Source organism: Magallana gigas, chromosome 1, assembly GCF_963853765.1.
Source record: "Magallana gigas chromosome 1, xbMagGiga1.1, whole genome shotgun sequence".
NCBI classification, from domain to species: Eukaryota; Metazoa; Mollusca; class Bivalvia; order Ostreida; family Ostreidae; genus Magallana; species Magallana gigas.
This window is the reverse complement of record NC_088853.1, coordinates 22179643-22200033: the sequence shown is the minus strand read 5'-3', so window position 1 is coordinate 22200033 and position 20391 is coordinate 22179643. Positions and strand designations below refer to the sequence as shown.

Below are 20391 nucleotides of genomic sequence, written 5' to 3'. Positions count from 1 at the left end.
TGTATTTGGAAATTATTATATTAAAAATGATGAGAGAGGATAAAGTATTGCAGGCTAGTTAAAGTCAAAAACGTCAAAGATTAATGATTGTGTGAAAACTCATTAATATTCTGATAAACACCGTCGTCATTTTGCTTAAGTAATGGTCGCTATATTTACGTATAGTCAAGTGTAATGCATTGTACACACATATACACACATTCTCTAGTTTGAATTTTCCGTTTTAATATCAGTGGGTCGAGAATAACACTAGCTTTGGCAGACGACGTTTATACTTTTGTTTTCCTTACCTCGGGATTTTAAATCACACAAAATGGACATGTTTGGCAAATTGTATTTCAACAACTGGATATTAGCTAGTATCTCGCTATGTATGTTAGCTTATCTGTGAGGTTTTTTTTTTCTATATTTCTATAAACATTTAATTTCTTCTGCAGTGTTAATATCGTCAATGAACTATATTTAAGCAATCCAATTTTTCATCTGTCTAGAGTGACCTACTTAAGATGAACGTAAACAGTATCAATGTGCATGAATCATACTTATATACTGAAACAAATTGCATTATGAATGTACAAATTCTACTCACCTGTAACCAAAAGTAATCATGACACGGGCTTTGTTCATATAACAAAAGAATATGAGTTTTGTATCTAATCTATCATTTAAAAACTAATGGTAAAAACTTGATGATTATTTTAAATACATGAGCTTTATGTCAGCATTATAAAAGTTAAAATTTGAATTGAAAAAAGAAATATAAAAACTAATCGATATCGTGACCATGCCCTATTTGATGTTTTTAAGATCAATTCTATGTAAGAATCAAAGATTTATAAAAAGGTCTGCACACGCATAGTTACCAATTTTCCTTATATTTCATACATAGACACACTTAGGTGTAAAACACAAAAAACAACTAAAAGTTTGTTGCTAGGGGTAACCGTTGTCAAAGTAACCGAGGCTAAAGATGGAAAATAACAAAACTTACCTACAGACCCTGAAACGTGCTACTACACCAGTTGCACGGTTCGGTTCGCTACGCTATTTGAACGGTACGTTTCGCTTTGTGAACGGTACGGTTCGCTTTGTAAACGGTACAGTTCGCTTTGTGAACGGCACGGTTCGCTTTGTCAACGGCACAGTTCGCTTTGTGAACGGTACGGCTCGCCTTGTGAATGGTACGCTTCGCTTTGTGAACAGTACGGCTCGCTTTGTGAACGGTACAGTTCCCTTTGTGAACAGTACGGTTCGTTTTGTGAACGGTACAGTTCGCTTTGTGAACGGTACGGTTCGTTTTGTGAACAGTACGGCTCACTTTGTGAACGGTACGGTTCGCTTCTTGCACGGTACGTTTTGCTAAAAATAGGTATACAATCCAATGAAAATAATCAGGAAATCACAATATGATATGAAGTGTTTTTGAAATAATTGTAAAATTCAGTTATAGTTTGTCTTATTAAAAAAAACCTGCACATTGTGAACACACAAAATTCTCTCTCTCTCTCTCTCTCTCTCTCTCTCTCTCTCTCTCTCTCTCTCTCTCTCTCTCTCTCTCTCTCTCTCTCTCTCTCTCTCTCTCTCTCTCTCATTCTCTCTGCCAATTGTATATCCTTAAAAATGATTGAAAAATGTGTTTTGATAATTTTTTATATATAATTGTTTTAACTATTATGCTCTGACAATTTTACATACTGTCGTTTCCGCAGTTTCTAAATTTTATTCATAAATTTTCCTTCATTAAGTATAGTGGAAATTTTTATTTTCTAACTAGTAAAATAATGATTTTTTTTTTAAAATTACATCAAATTTCTAATGAACAGTTTTGTTTCAGGCCGCTGTGAAGCCCCCATCAACAGGGATCGCTGTGCCTGTCATGGTGTTTCCAGCTTGTGAGCTTAAAACACTGCTAATTAAGCAATTAAAAAATTAACAGACCATTACAAAATTAACACATAAACAATTTTAAGGGGAATTTTTTGTTTGGATATCCATTTTCTTTTTAATCAAACCTACTGGGAAACAAACACTTTTTTAAATTTATTTCTTTTGTTGTGTTTTATTTTGTTTGCTTTTGTATTGAATGACATATTTTACATGAATGTACTGTTTACAGATATTAAAGATGTAAATTGGAAAAAAATCAGATTGGGAAAGATTAAGTCAATGACGTCATATCATTTCAGGCCGCTGTGTAGCCCCCTTCAACTTGGATCGCGGTGTCTGCATATTGTTTTCAGCTGGCGAGTATAAAACACTATCAATTCAGGAAAGGTTAAGTCAGCAACGTCAATCTCACACTGCAGTAAATTTTGAATTAATTCAGATGATGAGAATAAGGGCTTACTCGGAAGCAGTTTATTTTTCTTTGTTGGCATTATTAAAAGAATTTTCAAAACACAACCTAGTTTAAAACATGTGGTTTTTTAATGCAAAAGTTTTATCTTTTATGACAAAATTGAATTATATATTATATCAACCCTCTGTGTATAAGGCGGAGAAGAAAACCTATGAAGATTTATTTGTACATGTACATTGTAATCGCAGTTCGATAATACAATCAAAGCTCTCTCTCTCTCTCTCTCTCTCTCTCTCTCTCTCTCTCTCTCAATTAATTGCCATTAACGTAGCACTTGGGTTGGGTTGTGTTGTGTTAGAATTAAGTCAGATGTGAATCAATTTATATTATTATATTTTCATGTTAAATACTGAAATCTGATTGGTTCAGACGCAGTTGGTTATCCCTTCTATTACCCTTAGCGTTAGCAACACACTTGGCAACAGGTAACACGTCAACGAATTGTTACAGGCGCATAAATTATGCGCGTACGGTTCGCCGTTGAGTTCACTTTATTTCTGTATAAAAGCAGTGAAGTTTTCTTTAAAATCAAGACATTTAGTATAATAAAATAAATAGTGCTTGTTTGGGAGGGTAACTGTTAAAATTGATACCCCTCGAAAACCACGTTTCCTCGGGGTGTCAATTTCAACAGTTACCCTCCCAAACAGGACTATTTATATTGTTCAATACCTACACCAAACTGAAGAATTTAATAAGGTGTATTTTTAATTGATATTAATTCCCATTTTGAAAACTATATGACCAGTGTCAGAAACTGTTCAATTACCTAAGGTAAATGATGAATGACTCTAATTTTTATGTAAAATTAAAATTCTTATATTTGGGTGTTGTCAATCTCCTGACAACTTCGATTAAAAGAACAAAATCGCGAACAGAAGTATATTTAATAACATGTATATCAAAATGTTTAATAAAATTAAAAGATTATACTTCATACATGTATGTATCACTCTTTATTTTTAAATAATGTTTCTATACGAAAAATAAAAACATACACAAAAATTGATATCAATATTTAAAATTGCGAGAAAGAGAATTAAGGATGTGTTTGGATTATAATGGAGGTATCTTTGACAAACATTTTTGTTTTAGATTTTATGATGTTGTGTAGCCCCCATCCACAGGTATCGCTGTGCCTGTTATATTGTTTCCAGCAGGGGAGCAAAGGAATACAACCAAATCACCTATCTACAATGAATAAACAATCGATTTGGTTTGCTATAGTCTGAAAAAAGTTGTCTTAACTTTTTAAAATACACTAGTACTTAGTAATATATCTATCACTATATATTACATATTAAGTCAAATAAAAAGTGTTGTCCTTAAATATATATAGATAGATATTATCTGCACGAATTGTACGTATAAGCAATGTGATTGAAGTGATATTCAAAACAAAACAGGCCATTTATTTACAAATAAAATACATAAATTCTTTCAATCATGCAAAATGATATTTGCTTTAAGCTTTTAAATGTGGTAATTCCTTATATCTTTATAAAGAGATATATTTCTTAAGGTAACGAACACAGTTTAAAAATGGCCACTACCACCCCGCCCTGTTAGTGATTTAACTATTCTACTACCTGGCTAGCCTCTGTGAATCGTTTTGTAGGCAGACATTGTAGATATTCATCCTTAAAGAAATTTATTTATAACATAAATTACCTACGTAACACACATTGAGAATAATTTAGTAATAATATCAGTCAAAAATAATATTTCATCATTTTTACAGTCTCTGCTGGAAACGATCTCCAACTTACTAAGAAAAACCCCACACATTATTCCCGACGAGGATTCATCTTATAATTTCTGTTAGATATAAATAAGGCAATTCTTACTTTTATTTCCTCAAAGCTTTTTGTAGAAGTCTTCAGAAAATCTTTTATCATCTTCGTTACAACTAAAAAAAACAATACCCCACCTCTTAAATTTTGTAAAACAATTCATATGGTGAAAATTTATTCTGCTAGTATCGCCACTATATGTTTACTTATTATATTAAATTTGTTTGTGGGGTTGTCGTTTAAAACGCTTACATTGGTTCCATACGATATCGAGGCATTGTATGTAGTTTAATCGTTTATATATTACAAAAAATACTACTTATTCCTTTTCTGGTTTAAATGCACGCGATGTAATATCTCATAAACATATATGATTGTGCTCATGAGAAAAGGTCCTTTTGACGTTTTGTATAAAACAGAGAAATATAACGTCATAAAGAAATGACGTTACGTAAAAGACTCGTCTGATAGTACAAAACAGTGGCACTGTAATTTTGTTACTTTGTTAATTAGCACTTGTCATAATAGCAATGCCCTAAAATGCAATATCTTTTATAATAAACGAAATGAACATATCTATATTTGTAATATTTTACTCATAACTCACGATCGATCCGTGCACGTTTGATACGAACAAAAGACAACTCTTGGTCATCAGCATGAAAAACTTGTACATGCATATTGGAAAGAATAACACGATTGAACAATTTACCTTCCGGAACAATTTACATTGCGGTACTGAATCCGATATTGAATGTCTGAATATAAATTATTTTTAAAATCGTCGGTTAATGAGAAATCATTATTTTCGCGACTGCGTTTTCGCTACCGATTATAACTTGTTGATCCGCACGTCAGCAGCTGTTTACTCGCGCGGCCGACTTTTACTTCATGTACAGCTGTAGGTCTACCATTTTCATCTAAAGCCTCTGAATCTCTGGCGATTAGGGTCCAAAATCAAGCTTAACAATCTTGATGAAACCCATAGCCTTTTTATTGCACGATGAATACTTTAATTACTGTTTATAAAGGCACGTCGAAAAACAAGAAAGGTAATCCACTTGTTTATAAAATAGCATGAGGTACCGCACGGGGAAATTTATAATTTCAAAAAAAAATATTTATCTGTTCAACATTTATTAGTGTTATTTTAATCTAAATTTAAGAGCCTAGGGAATGAATTATATTGAAAATAGGTGTTTTATTTATAGGTTGATACTACATGTAGATCCAGTCGTTTATCAATTTATAAAGCTTGATATTAGTATTCCAAATTATAAGATTTTATGTAATGTCATTTTGTTGATTTTTGAAATAGATAATAATAAATGAAATTTATTAAATTCATTACAAAATAAATTCTTAGTATGCATACTAACATTTTACTTAAGCTTCATCATTTTTGTACTGTAACTTACAGTTATTCAAGTTGAATATTTAGAAGAAATTATGCATGGCATGTCATCAGGTTTGTTTTAAAGTCCGCTTTTATTGCAGACTATTTTCATTGAATTTATTTTTATAAAGATTAGATATACACTCCGAAAATTGTTTTAGGCGAATATTATAAATAAAGAAAAATGTTTACATATAACTACAAGATCTAGTGCATACAGATTTAAGCGCAAAAGCAAATGCAAGTTAACTTTACGATTGTCATTGAATTGTTGCAAATATGAATTTTTACAATATAAGCACCACCTTATTTTTGCCCCCACTCTGTTTCTCCTGTGGTCGGTCAGTAATATATTTAAGCACAATAGCAGTATTATTAAATACATGTTGATGCTTATAAAGAGCCGATCCGATCATTCATAATAAAAGTTGAAATTAAATATATCTTTCTCAATTTTTCATTAGTTTAAGTGCTACAAAATCGTAAAGAACAGAGTAACATTTAATCGGCTTCTTTCTACGTGTTATCAAAATGTGCTCAAAACAGCGTACAGGTTTATTGTAATAACTAATGATAAAATACTAAAATAATTTTTTAAAAGCCAAATTCACTTCTGAAGTTAAGTTTACAAAAACTATTAGTGATCTAATATTTTCAGTATGTATGCAGGCTAACGATGTTCATGTACTGGTTTAGATTATTTAAAGCTAGGCTAAGCATTGACTACAAGTTCGTGCAAAAAATTTAACAACAAGTATTTAAAATTAATTATATTTCAATTTTTTTTTAATTTAAATTATATGTCCAAAGTTTTGGGAGCCTGATTTTTTTTATATAAATAGACATTTTTGGGGGAGGGGGAGAGGTATTGACCTATTTCTTTGGAAAAAAAATCCTAAATGACAAAGGGTAAATATATGTTAATTGTGCGTACAACATCTAATATATATGTTAATAGCAATAAGAATATAACCTGCTCAGTTTGTTTTATCATACATATAGATGCTTTCTGGCAGATAAGATACTAGTGATTTTAGAGAACGCTCAAAAACATGAAAGAAGTTTTTAAATTAAAAAAAAAGTTAGTGTGCTGCTTATTTAAAATTTCTGTGGCATTTGAGCTACATATACAAGCGCTAAATTATTCATGTGTCGACAAATACCCCATGTTAACAAATGAGCTAACTCATTGTATGAACATGTGTACACATTTTGAGTCATTACATTCTAATTAAATTTAGACGTAAACTATAGTTTTAATTAAACCTAACAGTATCTAACTTGTGCCCAATTTTTTTCTTCGACAAAATCACATGATTTATTGCTTCAAGAACTTGATAATGTATTTAATGAACAGTTTGGCCCTGACAAAAATAGTGGGTGCTTCAAAAAAATTAAGAAAATGCTACGAGAGAACAAAATCTAAAGCTTTAGTGTTTGTATTGAGATTTCAGTAAAAGAAATGTGAGTGGAGGGTTAAATTAATCAAGGTTCACGACTCGATACCTTTGCACGTTTTCATTTCCATATCACTCCCATTAACATGGGACCACCTTTTTTTTTAATCCACGACGCTTTAATTTTTAATATTTACATTCTACTGTGTTTTTCCATTAAATTCCGTGATGTTTAAATACCTCTAAATGCAACACCTATTCACTGCGTATGAATTTACATGTAATTTACATAAGTAGTTCTCAAACAGTGATTTCTATGTAATCGGTTAAAAAATGTATTTCATAAATGTTGTCAAAACACCATGTTTTATAATTATTCAACAAAACAGTTGACTTTATTGTTAAAAGCAACATTTCAATAGTTATTTTTCATGGATTATATTTTCATGCTCGTCGATCTCATCTCAACGGTCTCTGTAAAATCCAGTTTAAACCGGTATTACAAATCAGCTGTTCTTGCTGTTACTAATTTACTCCCTCCGTGGTCTCCACTTTATATCGATTTATTTCAGTAAACAATTGATTTCTTCAGTAAGGGAATGTAAATATAAGCATTAAATGATTTATTTTTGACGTCGTCGTGTCAATAACTGCCGTCAGGGAGCAGACAAATTATCATAACGCGCTAACGCGCGTTATTCAATTTGTCTGCTCACCTGACGGCAGTTATTGACACGACGACGTCAAAAATAAATCATTCAATGCTATAATACATGCAGTAAACTGCAAGTTGTCAGTTAATTTTATGAAATTATTGGTGCTCGCTATTTCCATGGTTTTACAATGTACATTCTTGCAATTTAACACAAAACAAAAACAGTGCGTAAAAAGTGCTCGCGTAAAATATTTTAAAAATCTACAATATCAGCAAAGTTACATATTGATTTAAAAATAAAAAGTAAACAAAATTAACAACGTTAAGAGTTTTAATTATGGCAATAAGCGTCGAATTAATTGCTGGACAAATTTTATTCAATTCAATTCAAAATAAAGTATATCTCATTCATATTTTGAATTAATAAATATTTTTTTTAACTTCAATTTTAATTCAAACACATTTACGAATCTATTGAAATGAACATATATTTGCATCGCACATTATCATGTTCACCTTCAAGATGTAATCCCCACTTAGTTTTGTTGGGTTCTAATTTTCAGACTTTCGAGATCCATGCCAAGCTTGCAAAAATTATTATTATTATATGGATATATACTATTTCATTCTTTTTTTTTTAGAATTTGGTGAACTCATGAGTTCATTGTATCTTTTATTGATACACGTAGGAGTGAAATAAATTTCGAATCTTGAATCGATTTTATGTATTCTAAAGATTTTTCCAATTTCGTGCCGGTAAGTAATATAAAGGACTATGTGCGGTTTTATGCATGTTTTGCCCCCAAAATTAAAGTTTTATAAAGAGCTTCAAAAATAAGGTGGAAGATAGTTAGAATCATATTTAAAATAAGGGTGCAAAAGTTTATCACCACAGTGACGTCATAATGTTGAAATGACGTCATGAAGATTGCCTAATTTTGATATATTGATGTTTTGTAGCAAAATATGGGTGTTTTCCGATGGTTTTTCGACTGGGAAACATCGAGCGCAGGCTTGCTAAAGTACCATTTTTTAGTATAATGTGTATATTTATCAGAAGAAAAACATATGTTAAAATCTTACTTGAGCAGACCTGCGCTCTATACTTCCGAATTCAAAATGTAAAGCAAAATTGGAAATATTTTCAATTTTTTACAAATTTGCGGGATGTAGGTCATTTAGTTGACGTCATAGATAAATAGCAAATGGGCAATGGTGACTAAAATCATGATTTTAGTTATAGGCATCCACTGTACAATGATTTATGAAGATTTGAATTTTATTGGACACTATTTAAAAATTGGTTAAAATCGGCGGCAGATATTTGACCATACCGCACATAGTCCTTTATAGACGAATAAATAAAACCGTAAAATATGTAAAATGATATGAAAAAAAACACATAGAAACTTAACTTTTGCAACAGAAAGATTTTAGGAGAAAATAAGAAAATGAAAAAATCAGTCCGAATTTCCTCTGCTTCAATTTCAATCTACCTCAGAGCATATCTTCCTCAAATAAACAAATCATAGATATTAATTTCGATATTTGTTAATAACGTTGTTATTTTGTGTTTTTAAAACACCTTTGGACTTCAGATATTGAACTTTGTAAAAAAAATTTTGAGAAATCTCAAACCCTGAGTAAACGTAATCCTTAAGGCAAAATAGAATTAAGCAAGCCATGACGTTTTAAAAACAAATAAAAGTAGAAAAAGAAAATCATTGATATAAAATCATTAAAGTGACAATCATGTGTAAATGTACAGAAAAATAAAGAAGTTGAAGCAAAATGAGAAAAAAGGACGACTTTTGGCGAAGTTTCTTTTTTCATATAGCATGCACAGGAATCCAATGCGCATGTATGGACACCATACATTTAAAAAAGCCATGTTCATTGTACTTTGTTATTGAAAATGAATAATTTTTAAATCATTCTTTGAATTACACATGTAATTTATAAAATCAGTTCTTTGCTAGACTAAGATATGATTTATTTAGAAAAAACGAAAGTGCGTTAAATTGAAAAAAAAACCTGCATAGTTTCCGTGACAGTTACATTTTCAATGTGCACGGACCCCCCCCCCCCCCGGATTATATGAAAAAATTTATGCATTGATATATATGCATTATTGTGAAAAGTTATCTAATAAGAATTTAATAATGATATCTTGGGAAAAAAAGCAAAGATTATTACAAATAAAGCAATGGGGCTATACACCTAACATAAAAATGACGTTGATAAAATCATAACGTAACGTTGCAAGGCGAACAACGTCATAGGTAAAAAAAAACCCTTCACTTTCAATGCTAAATAAAGCTATTTATAGTTATTGGATCTTCATGAAACTTCATAACTTTAATCTTCTGACATATATAAGTATAAATCCATAAAAATCTGGAATTGTGAAAAAATGCCATAAGGGCCCTTTTCTCATGGGTGCAATCATATATAAAACCAGTTCTGCTATAGAACGAATTTTTTATTTAGTTGTATAACGAAAAGTTCATAGTGCATATCTAACTTGATAACCTATGGACACGGTGTTTTATTCATGAATAACTCTGACAGGAAATGAATACTTACGAGGAGTATTAACGGTTGAAGGACAAATGGCGTTACATGTTACACCGAATTCTGCTGACTCCAGAACTACAGCCTGAAAATAAAGGAAAAACATAGAATGATAATAAGTAAGTAACTTACATGTAAAATGGGGCTAAAAAGTGGCTAACAAGAGACTTAGTGGCAAAAGTTGGCAACTTAGTCACCCGTTTTTAGACTTTCAAATCCTTAAATAACTTTCAGCTGGCTTTCAGCTTAGGGAATAAGAACAGCTTATTTTCCGAGAATCAGTTGTTGTGCAAAGAATATAAAGAGAATATATTCAAAATTTCTATCTTTTTTCTCCATTTCATAGAATACAGAATAGGTCGTTCGTATAACTTTAGTCTTATGGGTCATAAAATATTTTTTTTTAAAAATGTTTCAATACCAAATTGAATTAAAGAAATTAAAATATTTTACAGTTTTGCAAAATATCCAATGATTAGACAGAACATTAAAACAAATGAAAATTTTTTTTACAATCTTAGAAAGTTATTGAACGCATTAGTGGATAAATGCTTAACAGAAACGGAATTTTATTTGGTTACTTTCTTTGTAAATCGTTTAATAACGAGTTAGATAGATGAATGCTAGTTCATTGATTATTTTAAAATGGACACATCAATTTTAAAAACCAGATAAAATTATTAAAAATCTTGGTTTTAAATCGAGGATATCAGCATTTTACCTAACATTGTCCGTGATAAACATTTATCTTTATCACGAACTGTATTAAGAAGTAATGTTTATTTTTGAGAAAAAAGGCCACTGGATTCAATATTTTTTACTGATAGGGGGGGAAAACAACCAATACAATGCAGTTTTTTTTCAGTTATTTATTATTGGGTTTTTTTCTTTGCTTTTTTTAAATCTGTCAATGTTTGAATAATTAAGCCCATTTAGTTAAACTTAATTTCATTAATATTGAGATTGAATCATCTTTACCCTCGTGAGGCCAACCAATCCTGTCTTTGGACAACGTAGCTTGACATTGAGGGCCGAGCCACAAGTCCACAAGTGGAGGAAATGTTTATAATTCTGCCCCAACCTAAAGGATAAATAGCAGGTAGAAATATTCGTTTTTAAAACACATCAATTTTATTTTAAATCCTACATGTAAATGTTGATATATGATGTAAAGATCAAGTTTTTAACATAATTTATAGCATACGACTCGGCTTATAGAATGCGTTATATTACATGTTTGTCAACTAGAAGGAGGCAGTAAAGTAAGAAACATCAGTCGCATGTGCCTTTCATTTTCTTCATACCATATGCAACCAAAAAAAAAACTCAATAGGTTATAAGTAATCATTCTGAAGAAAGGCAAATATATATTAGGCACTTTGTTTTGAATATATTCTACTACCTTGCTCTTTCATAGAACCGAGAAACTGCTTGATAACTAGAAACGGGGCGGTCAAATTGATTCCAATATCTTCATCCCAGTCCTCGTCTGTTATATCTTCTACTTTGTCAACCGTTAATCGACCTTGAAAAGATACACAAAAGATAGAGAGATACATTTGATAGATAGATAGATAGATAGATAGATAGATAGATAGATAGATAGATAGATAGATAGATAGATAGATAGATGGATGGATGGATGGATGGATGGATGGATGGATGGATGGATGGATGGATAGATAGATAGATAGATAGATAGATAGATAGATAGATAGATAGATAGATAGATAGATAGACAGACAGACAGACAGACAGACAGACAGACAGATAGACAGATAGATAGATAGATAGATAGATAGATAGATAGATGAAAATGCATACCAGCTACGTTAACTATAATGTCAACTTTAGACTTTATTTCCAGAGAAAATTGTTTGACATTTTCTTTCTTTAAAAGGTCACATTCAAAGTAACTGATATCTTTTCTACTTCTGTAAAAAAACCATAAAATGACTGGAATTTCATTAAATAAAAAATATAGAAGGTCAACAATATAACATAGCTTACATACAGTGACTGTGCATTTTTACCCAGCTTTGATCTCATCAATGGACTGTTGAGCATTTTCCTGTTTCACTCTATCTATACCAATAACGTCACACCCGGCATTCGCTACGGTCTTTGCGATGACTGATCCAATGGCTCCAGCGAACCCGGTCACGAGCGCTGTCTTCCCTTCTAGGGCCATTTGAACTAAAAAGTTTTTGAATGTGTACTTAGAGCAAACTAAGCTGTAATTGTAATAATTTTATTTTGCTGTAAAAATAAAATGAATGATTAAATGTATCAACTGAAGTCAAATATTCTATACTTAAAAGAGATATAACACATTTTGTGCATGACGACGGTAATGTTAGTTTAATTAAATTAGATTCTATAAATAAGCTTTTTTTACTATTATTTACAAAATAAAATAAATCTTGCAATAAAAAATTAGTATGGCAAGTATGGCATCTCATATTGCTTAAGAACAACAAATTCTTAAATTTGTGTAGACATCATCCCATATTATACACGAACAACATTGTTTTAAAGCCCCTTAATATATAGGTAACGAGTATTTAATGATATAGTAATAATCGTAATAATTAAGGTTACATAAGTTTGCTTACATGAAAACTTCTTGCCTTAGTTTCGTGTGGTCTAAAACACCGTCATCTGAATTCGGCTAAACAGCAAATTGTTATGTATTTTTTTTTCATAGACCAGTGACATTTAAATGTTCTTGTTCTGATTTTATGCTTTATCATGCATACATTTCACATTCTGAGATAACATCTTTTTAAAACATGTTTAAAAGATGCTCACTCCTCCTAGGCACCTGATCCTGCCTCAGGGGTTTTCCAGAGGTCCGTGGTTGCTCTTCTGTGGACTATTGATTGAGTGACGAATTGTCCATGGATTTCCTCGGTTTATCCCGATCATGATATTTTACCCAAATTACGACATTTTTCCCGATAAATACATTTTTACCTATATGACATTGGGCGCACGGCAAATGTGATCTGCCTGCAGAGGAATCTTAATCCCCTAGTCACCTGATCCTACCTCTATCTTTTTTAGAGGTCCGTGTTGCTCTGCTTTGAATTTGTAGTTCGTTTTATGGATTTTTGAGATGATTGACAGTTTGTAATTGTCATATTCCATTATATTTCCAACTCTTGACTTTCACGTAAATGAACACGTAGTCTGCTGTAAATATTTTGGTATTTTTTATTAAAAAAATTGTATTTTTCCTTTTAACTTTATTTTTTGACACCACATTTCTTAACAAAAAATGTCAGTGGGATTTTCGTTACGTTTTCTGTTTAAGAAAACGATAAATGCCAAAGGGATATAAAATAACTCCATATCAATAAAATATTTGTAAATGAATATCATGTCACTCTGCGAAAATGATTTAACAATGATCTTGCGGTAAGACCCAAGGAGAAAGTTCTAACAAACAATTATAGCTATCGTTTATTTTAGATTAGTCAAAAAATTTCCAGACATGCAAATCGCAGAAACACGATGCAGAAACACGATGCACATGTCCTAATTTGTTGTATCAAGAGATGGAGTAACTGGTGATCCTTACCTACTGTTATGTAACTTTTAACCTTGCTTTCAATGACCCCTTAGCTTTATGGAGGCATGTGTCTGCAAGATTGTGCATTAACTCCTGTTTTTCTGACGCGGTGGATATGCAGACCAAATAACTGAGACATTCGTGCAAGAAATTAGAATAATAAAATGTCTATCAAGGAGCATATTTATTGACAAAGACAAAATATGCAATTATATTCTTTTGATATATAATAACATTTTTAATTTTTTTTTATACATAAGAATAAAAGAAATGATTAAATTTATCAAAACAAATGTTTTATAATTAAATATGAATTTTTATATGTACAATGTATCTGCGCAAATCGAATTGGTTTCGTCTTCCTTAAATACAATGATAAAATATGTTTTATAACTCATTACAACGAAATTATGGAATTTTTATAGTAAGACGGTTCTTGAAGTGTAAACAGGATAATAATTATGAGATAATGTTGCATAAGAATTCAATATACACAATTGTTTGTAATTTTGAGTCAAAATATTAACGTATATTTATTTCATTGTATTGTACATGTATGAGATTAATGTATCTTTAAAAAATGTCAAATCAAATGGTTTCATTAGCAAATTTTTAAAATTTATGAAAACAGGCTTTTGAAAGATAAGTCAACAGACAAACCTCATAACTACTTATCACATTCGTGCATTAAAGAATGTATAGTACATGTAATGAACAAGTACACTACACAAGCGCTGTGTTTTTGCATATGTTTTGCCAACATTACATTTATAGTTTAATATATATAGTCTACTCCCCTCAAGTCAATGAACTATATACAAAGTCATGCTTACTAATTAGACAATGAACTTGCACAACACGATACTTCATATTGTTGTTTTGTTTCAATTTATAAATTTGAACTTAATGATTAATCAGCTATTCTGAGGTCAAACAATATTAACATGTGTTGCAGAAAACAAACGTAAGCGATTAATCCTTTGGACATGGCTGGATAGTATTGTGAATGTTCTTGCGCAAGCGCATCATTGAAAACAAGCCTAGCGCAGAGCAATTTCTAATCGTAATGTCCTCTTTACTAAATCATTGTTCTTTTTTTCTTATATTTAATGTAATGGTAGTGGGAAAGGATTTGGAAAGCATTGCCTTCAAAATGATGAGAAAGGGACTTGGACACGATTTGACTTAAATTTTTCAAATTTTATTTTTCCATTTTAAATGTTTCTACTGATAAATATAGAAGTTTATTATGCTATGTCAAAATTTGAAAGTTAAATATCAAATTATAAGCAAGAAAAAGAGTTCATAATTTTTTGTTTTGTAAACAAAGCTCAATATTGGCATTTTTTACATATGTGTTGAATTGGTGTAAGTTTTAGTCAAATGTATCTTTCTTTTGTTGATAATAGTATTGTTAAAGATATTGAATTAGTTTAAATTGTTTTTTACATGTCATTTTGTCTAAGAAATGGTAATTTTTTACATTAAATTTTTTGTAAACAACTATAAGACTCGAGCTTTGTTTAAATAACAACCAATTCTTACCTCTGTATCTCGCTTGTAACTTGACTTTAACATTCAATATTTTGGTCAATCATTTAAAATGCACCAGTTAACTATTCTATACATAAAAAATAAAAATAAAATGTTTGATCTTAAATCGTGTCCAAGTCCCTTGAGGTCAAAAACATCATAAATAAATAAATGCTTGAAAAATAAACCGTTTTCATAATGTGAAAAACATCGTCGTCAGTTTGCTTAGTTAATGGTTGCTATCTTTACGTATAGTTGAGTGTTATGCATTGTGCACACATAGACATACATTCACTCGTTTAAATTTTCTGTTTTGATATCAGTGGGTCGAGAATAATGCTAGCTTTTGCAGACGACGAATATACTTTGATTTCCTTTTCTTGGGATTATAAATCACACAAAATGGGTACGTTGGGCAAATTGTATTTCAACGACTGGATATTAGTTTGTATCTCGCTGTGTATGTTAGCATATCTGTGAGTTTATTTTCTTTATTTCTTTAAAACACAAAATTTCTATTGCTGTGTTAATATCGTCAATGAACTATATTCAAGCAACCCCAATTTTTATCTGCCTAGAGTGACCTACTTAAGATGTACGTAAACATTAAAAATGTGCATGAATCATACTTATACACTGAGACAAATGGCATTATGAATTTACAAATTATACTCACCCGTGACTTAACGTAAACATAACACGAGCTTTGTCCATATAACAAAGAAATAAGAGGTCTGTGTCTAACTTATTAGTTGAAAACTGACGGTAAAAACTTGGTGATTATTTGAAATACATGAGCTTTAGTTCAGCATTCTAGACGTTAAAATTTAAAGTGAAGAAAGAAATCAAAAACTAACCGTGACCATGCCCTTTTAATGTTTTTAAGAACTGTAAAAACAGGTGTTTTTTTTTTCATGAATCATTCTTAACCTGACATTGCCACTCATACAATTTTATATGTAAATCAATCTGAGCGATGTGTTTGTTCTTAACACCAAAGAATAATAAATGATTTAAAAACTGTAAAACAGGTGTTTTTTTTTTCATTTTTCGTGAATCATTCTTAAACTTGACCTTGACCACTCATACAATTTGATTTGTAAATCAATCTGAGCGATGTGTTTGTTCTTAACACCATATAGTAATAAATGGTGAGCATGAAAGACTATGACATAGTAATATAATTATGAAAATGATTACAATGCATAAAGTTATTTATTCAACTCAATGTCATTTCCTTAATATATGGGACTGACTATGCAAGAAATCACTATAAAAGAATTCGATCTCAAGAATGAGGTAAAGCGTTTTTATGCAGTTCATTTTGAGCCATAAAGTCAAATCCATGTTACCTCATAAAAATATTATTCAAATTTCAAAATTGAATAGGTAACCTGAACAGAAAAAAAGATGATGTTTGTCGTATTTTACAAATAAGGAAAACAGTTAGGCTTTATTGAGTTTCAGGTATTCCAGATGGAAGCACAGTTTGTTTCGGAAGTACGGAATTCCCGGTCCCTTGCCAACACCATTCGTAGGAATTTCACCGAAATACAGAAGGACGGTAAGGATATGATGAGTAAACAATACAGAATGAAGACAGATATTACAAAGAAAACTACCGAGAACACTATGGTCGTTGTCATTTTTAAAATGTTAATCTACTTTTAAAAAACTAGTTTTATATAAGCATAAAGGAAAATATGCAATCTTCATGCCAAGATAAATGAATCTTCCCCTTGGTAAACTACAGTTTATGGCAAAAAAATGTTATACAATTTTTTTTGATTTATTTCCGAATTTACTATTCTTCGATTAGTTTTTGAATATATAATATGTTATGTTTATCAAATGAACAGATAAACATATAATGATTTATTTTTAAATTAAGCCGATTTCTATATACACGTACATGTGTATCTACATTTTGCAGGGCGTTGCTCTTACAGACCAAGAACTTGCAAGGACGTATGGTGATATAGTGGGGCAAGTAATTACTACATGTTAATTACATTAAACATTGTATAGCCCATTTCAGATCTTCAAATTCAAAATCTAGATGCCATTGCCCTTAGTATTCGTAAAGAGCTGATTAAATCTGAAGTATTTGATTGGCACTTATGACACAACGCTTATATTTAAATTTGAGCTGTTAAAAATGTACTAGTTTTCTCCTCTTTTTTTCTGTTTGGAAAATGATAGCTGTGATTTGTTTAAGGTCTTTTTTTGCTTTCGGTGTTTTCGATTGTGTCTTCTTTAAGTCTTAATGGCTTTCGGCATGTTCATTTGCATCGTCACTTGTATTGCTTATGATGTTTTACAGAGTATATATGGGACACCGCCCCTTGTTGCTAGTCTCCAACCCTGACACAATCAAAGCCATTATGGTGAAAGAGTTCTCAAGAACACCAAACCGCCCTGTAAGTCTCTCTCTCTCTCTCCCTCTCTCTCTCTCTCTCTCTCTCTCTCTTTAAAAGTATGGGTATGTTGAATGAACAGATTGAGTAATATCTGTGAAGATTCATACAACAAACAAATGCATTTTGGCATGTTTACACCAATGTTAACTAAAATAAAATGTGGGACACAATATGTTGAATTGTATTAACAGTACATGTATTGTGTGCAAAATTCTTATGTGTTTTGTAGAAGACATTCTTACCGAGAAATGAAATGAAATATTCACTCCTAAATGCCGACGATGACCAATGGCGGTTCCTTAGAAACACTCTTCTACCGACATTTTCTTCCGGCAAAATGAGAATGGTACCTTTTTCATTATTACTGCTTTTATATGTAATGATTGATAAACCAGTCGTTAACTGCAGTGATTGTGCAACTTATACTTTATATGTGAAAATACTAGATCCCGTTTTATCCCCCTCCCTTTTTTTTAAAAACTGGTCGAATTTAAAACGAGACAAATTTAAATGTATTAAAATATATCTCCTTTGATAAAACTGTGCGAGGGTTGACTCAATATACAGTATACATGTATGCAGTAAAGGGTTAATATACAATAGAAAACAGTGGAATATCTATGAAATATTTTTATTCATATAATCTGATGTCAAAACCTGTTCAGTATACTTGCAGTAAACTAAAAATTCCATTTCTAAACTACTTTGACTTTGTTCTGTACAGAAAAAAAAACACATAAGAGATGCATGCATTTCAGATGGAGCCGTTGTTTAAAGCCAAATATGAACAACTGTTAGATAACTTGACGGAAAGGGTCAAAACAGGAAAACCAATAGACTTCAAAGAGTACGTAATGATTAAATTACCTAGTATCATTACACACTCTTATGGCACTGTACAAATTTTAATGAATTGTGGCTGAATACTAGCAGAATTGTTACTAAATGGTATAGACTTCTATTCTAGTGTACTCTGTACAAATTTAGATTCCCATTTTTTGTTGGAAGTGTCTAACTCTGTATAGTGAATCTATTCATTTATAAGTACGATGCGTCGCATTTGTTTTCACCTTTTGTCCACTTAAAACAATATTGAATTTATGACCAACAAAATGATTATACCTTCACACGAAATCTATCAAAATTTCTTGTTTGTTTTAGATGTCAAGAGATTAACCATATAAAAGAAAACAATTGTAAAATGACAACTGGCTTATTTAATCATTTTTGTTCCGTGCCGACATATAAAATACAATACCCTTATTTCACATAGGTTATACGTTTTTAAAATGTCCTTACTTTTTTTGAAAAAAAGAATCTCCTTTACATTTTAAAATTGTAATTGTCATATATGTTTTTCAGTGTTTTTGGCGCTTATACATTAGATGTCATCGCCTCAACTGGTTTTAGAATGGATATCGACTCTCAAAAAAATCCGGACAATGATTTTGTCAAATATACTAAGAAATTCTTAAACATTTCCTTTACTCCGATTTTGATACTTATTCGTAAGTTAAGACAATCTTGTTTTTTTAATAATATGACCTCTCAAATTCTCATGTAATATGCTCAAAAACCGATGTAAATATATTATGACAAGTTCATAATGTACATGCATTGATTTTATGATCTCATCTTTTATATTTCTTTTAATGCGGGTACACGGAAGACCCTACATGACATAAAAAGAAATGGAAACATATTTTTCATTTTGTTTTCAGAATTTCTGAGACATCTTTTTCTATTTGTACGTGACACAATTATTTTTCCTCTTCTTTATGCTTTAGTGATATTTCCAAAAATTGATACCTTTTTATACTGGCTTGGAATGTCACCTTTCAATCGACTGGATATTCTGTCATTCTTCCGGCGTGCTGTCAAGCGAGCTGTCGATCAAAGAATGGAAGACAGCAAGGTTAGAGAACGAATATATAGTTTCAAGTACAACATCTTTCTAAAATAGAGAACACCACTTAATGTACAAGATGACGTGATATTATTATATGATACGTTGGGAAGTACACTGTTTGCACTACCGTTGGCCTCCGTAATAGTACTGTTCTTTAAGTAAAACTGCTTCGATTATGATAATCATGTTCATTTTGATCTGGATTTTTTGGCTACTAGAAGCCCGTGGCCCTGCTGCAGCTGATGTTGAATGCACATCATGACACAGGCGTCGATGAGTCCGAAAACATTCATAGCTACGAAGGAGATGGAACCCCATGGAAAACGAGAAGTAAGTTTAAACTTTCTTTTAGAAATTGCGTGAATACGTGATAATAATAAATTTGTGGTCAAATATGTATGTCAAATTAAGCAAAGAACCCTGTACAAAAATAAAAGGAAATGTTCAATTTTAAAGCGAACGTATATACATAGATTTTTTGAAGTTTTAATAATAGTTTATGGCCCAACATATCATATCTAAAAGTTCAAGGCAGATCTAATGAAGAAATTGTTCACCATACAGCTTCATTAAAGTGAAGATTAGAATGTAAGTGAATTTCACTTTACACATGGTTTCCAAGATTTTATTGATTTGTAGGCCTTACTATGGATGAGATTGTGGGTAATTCTATTCTTTTTCTGTTGGTGGGATACGACACAACGTCCAATGCCTTGGCCTTTACTGCTTACAATCTGGCCACTCACCCCGACTGTCAAGAAAAACGATAAAAATAGACGCC

General features: G+C 31.1%; 2 protein-coding genes across 4 annotated transcripts in view; one reads left to right on the top strand and one right to left on the bottom strand.

Annotated features, from left to right (window-relative positions):
- Nucleotides 1-12836, bottom strand: part of LOC136269600 (D-beta-hydroxybutyrate dehydrogenase-like) — a 21630-nt gene extending 8794 nt beyond the window's left edge. The window contains exon 1 of one of the 2 annotated variants that reach the window (XM_066088404.1): nt 12805-12836. The gene's annotated coding sequence lies outside the window, so the exon portion shown is untranslated. Of the gene's footprint in view, nt 1-12789 lie in introns of both variants that reach the window. The other variant, XM_066088408.1, reaches the window with a different exon arrangement.
- Nucleotides 366-20391, top strand: LOC117685407 (cytochrome P450 3A29). Of its 2 annotated transcripts, none has more exons than XM_066088347.1 (10): nt 366-387; nt 16749-16845; nt 17215-17267; nt 17605-17701; nt 17931-18047; nt 18460-18548; nt 19064-19209; nt 19489-19616; nt 19829-19940; nt 20250-20391. In XM_066088347.1, exons 1-10 carry the CDS (start codon nt 374-376, stop codon nt 20378-20380), a joined length of 984 nt encoding a protein of 327 aa, XP_065944419.1. In that variant the 5' UTR covers nt 366-373; the 3' UTR covers nt 20381-20391. The 2 variants fall into 2 exon arrangements, with proteins under 2 accessions (XP_065944419.1, XP_034315680.2); XM_034459789.2 differs by lacking the exon at nt 366-387 and adding an exon at nt 15624-15757.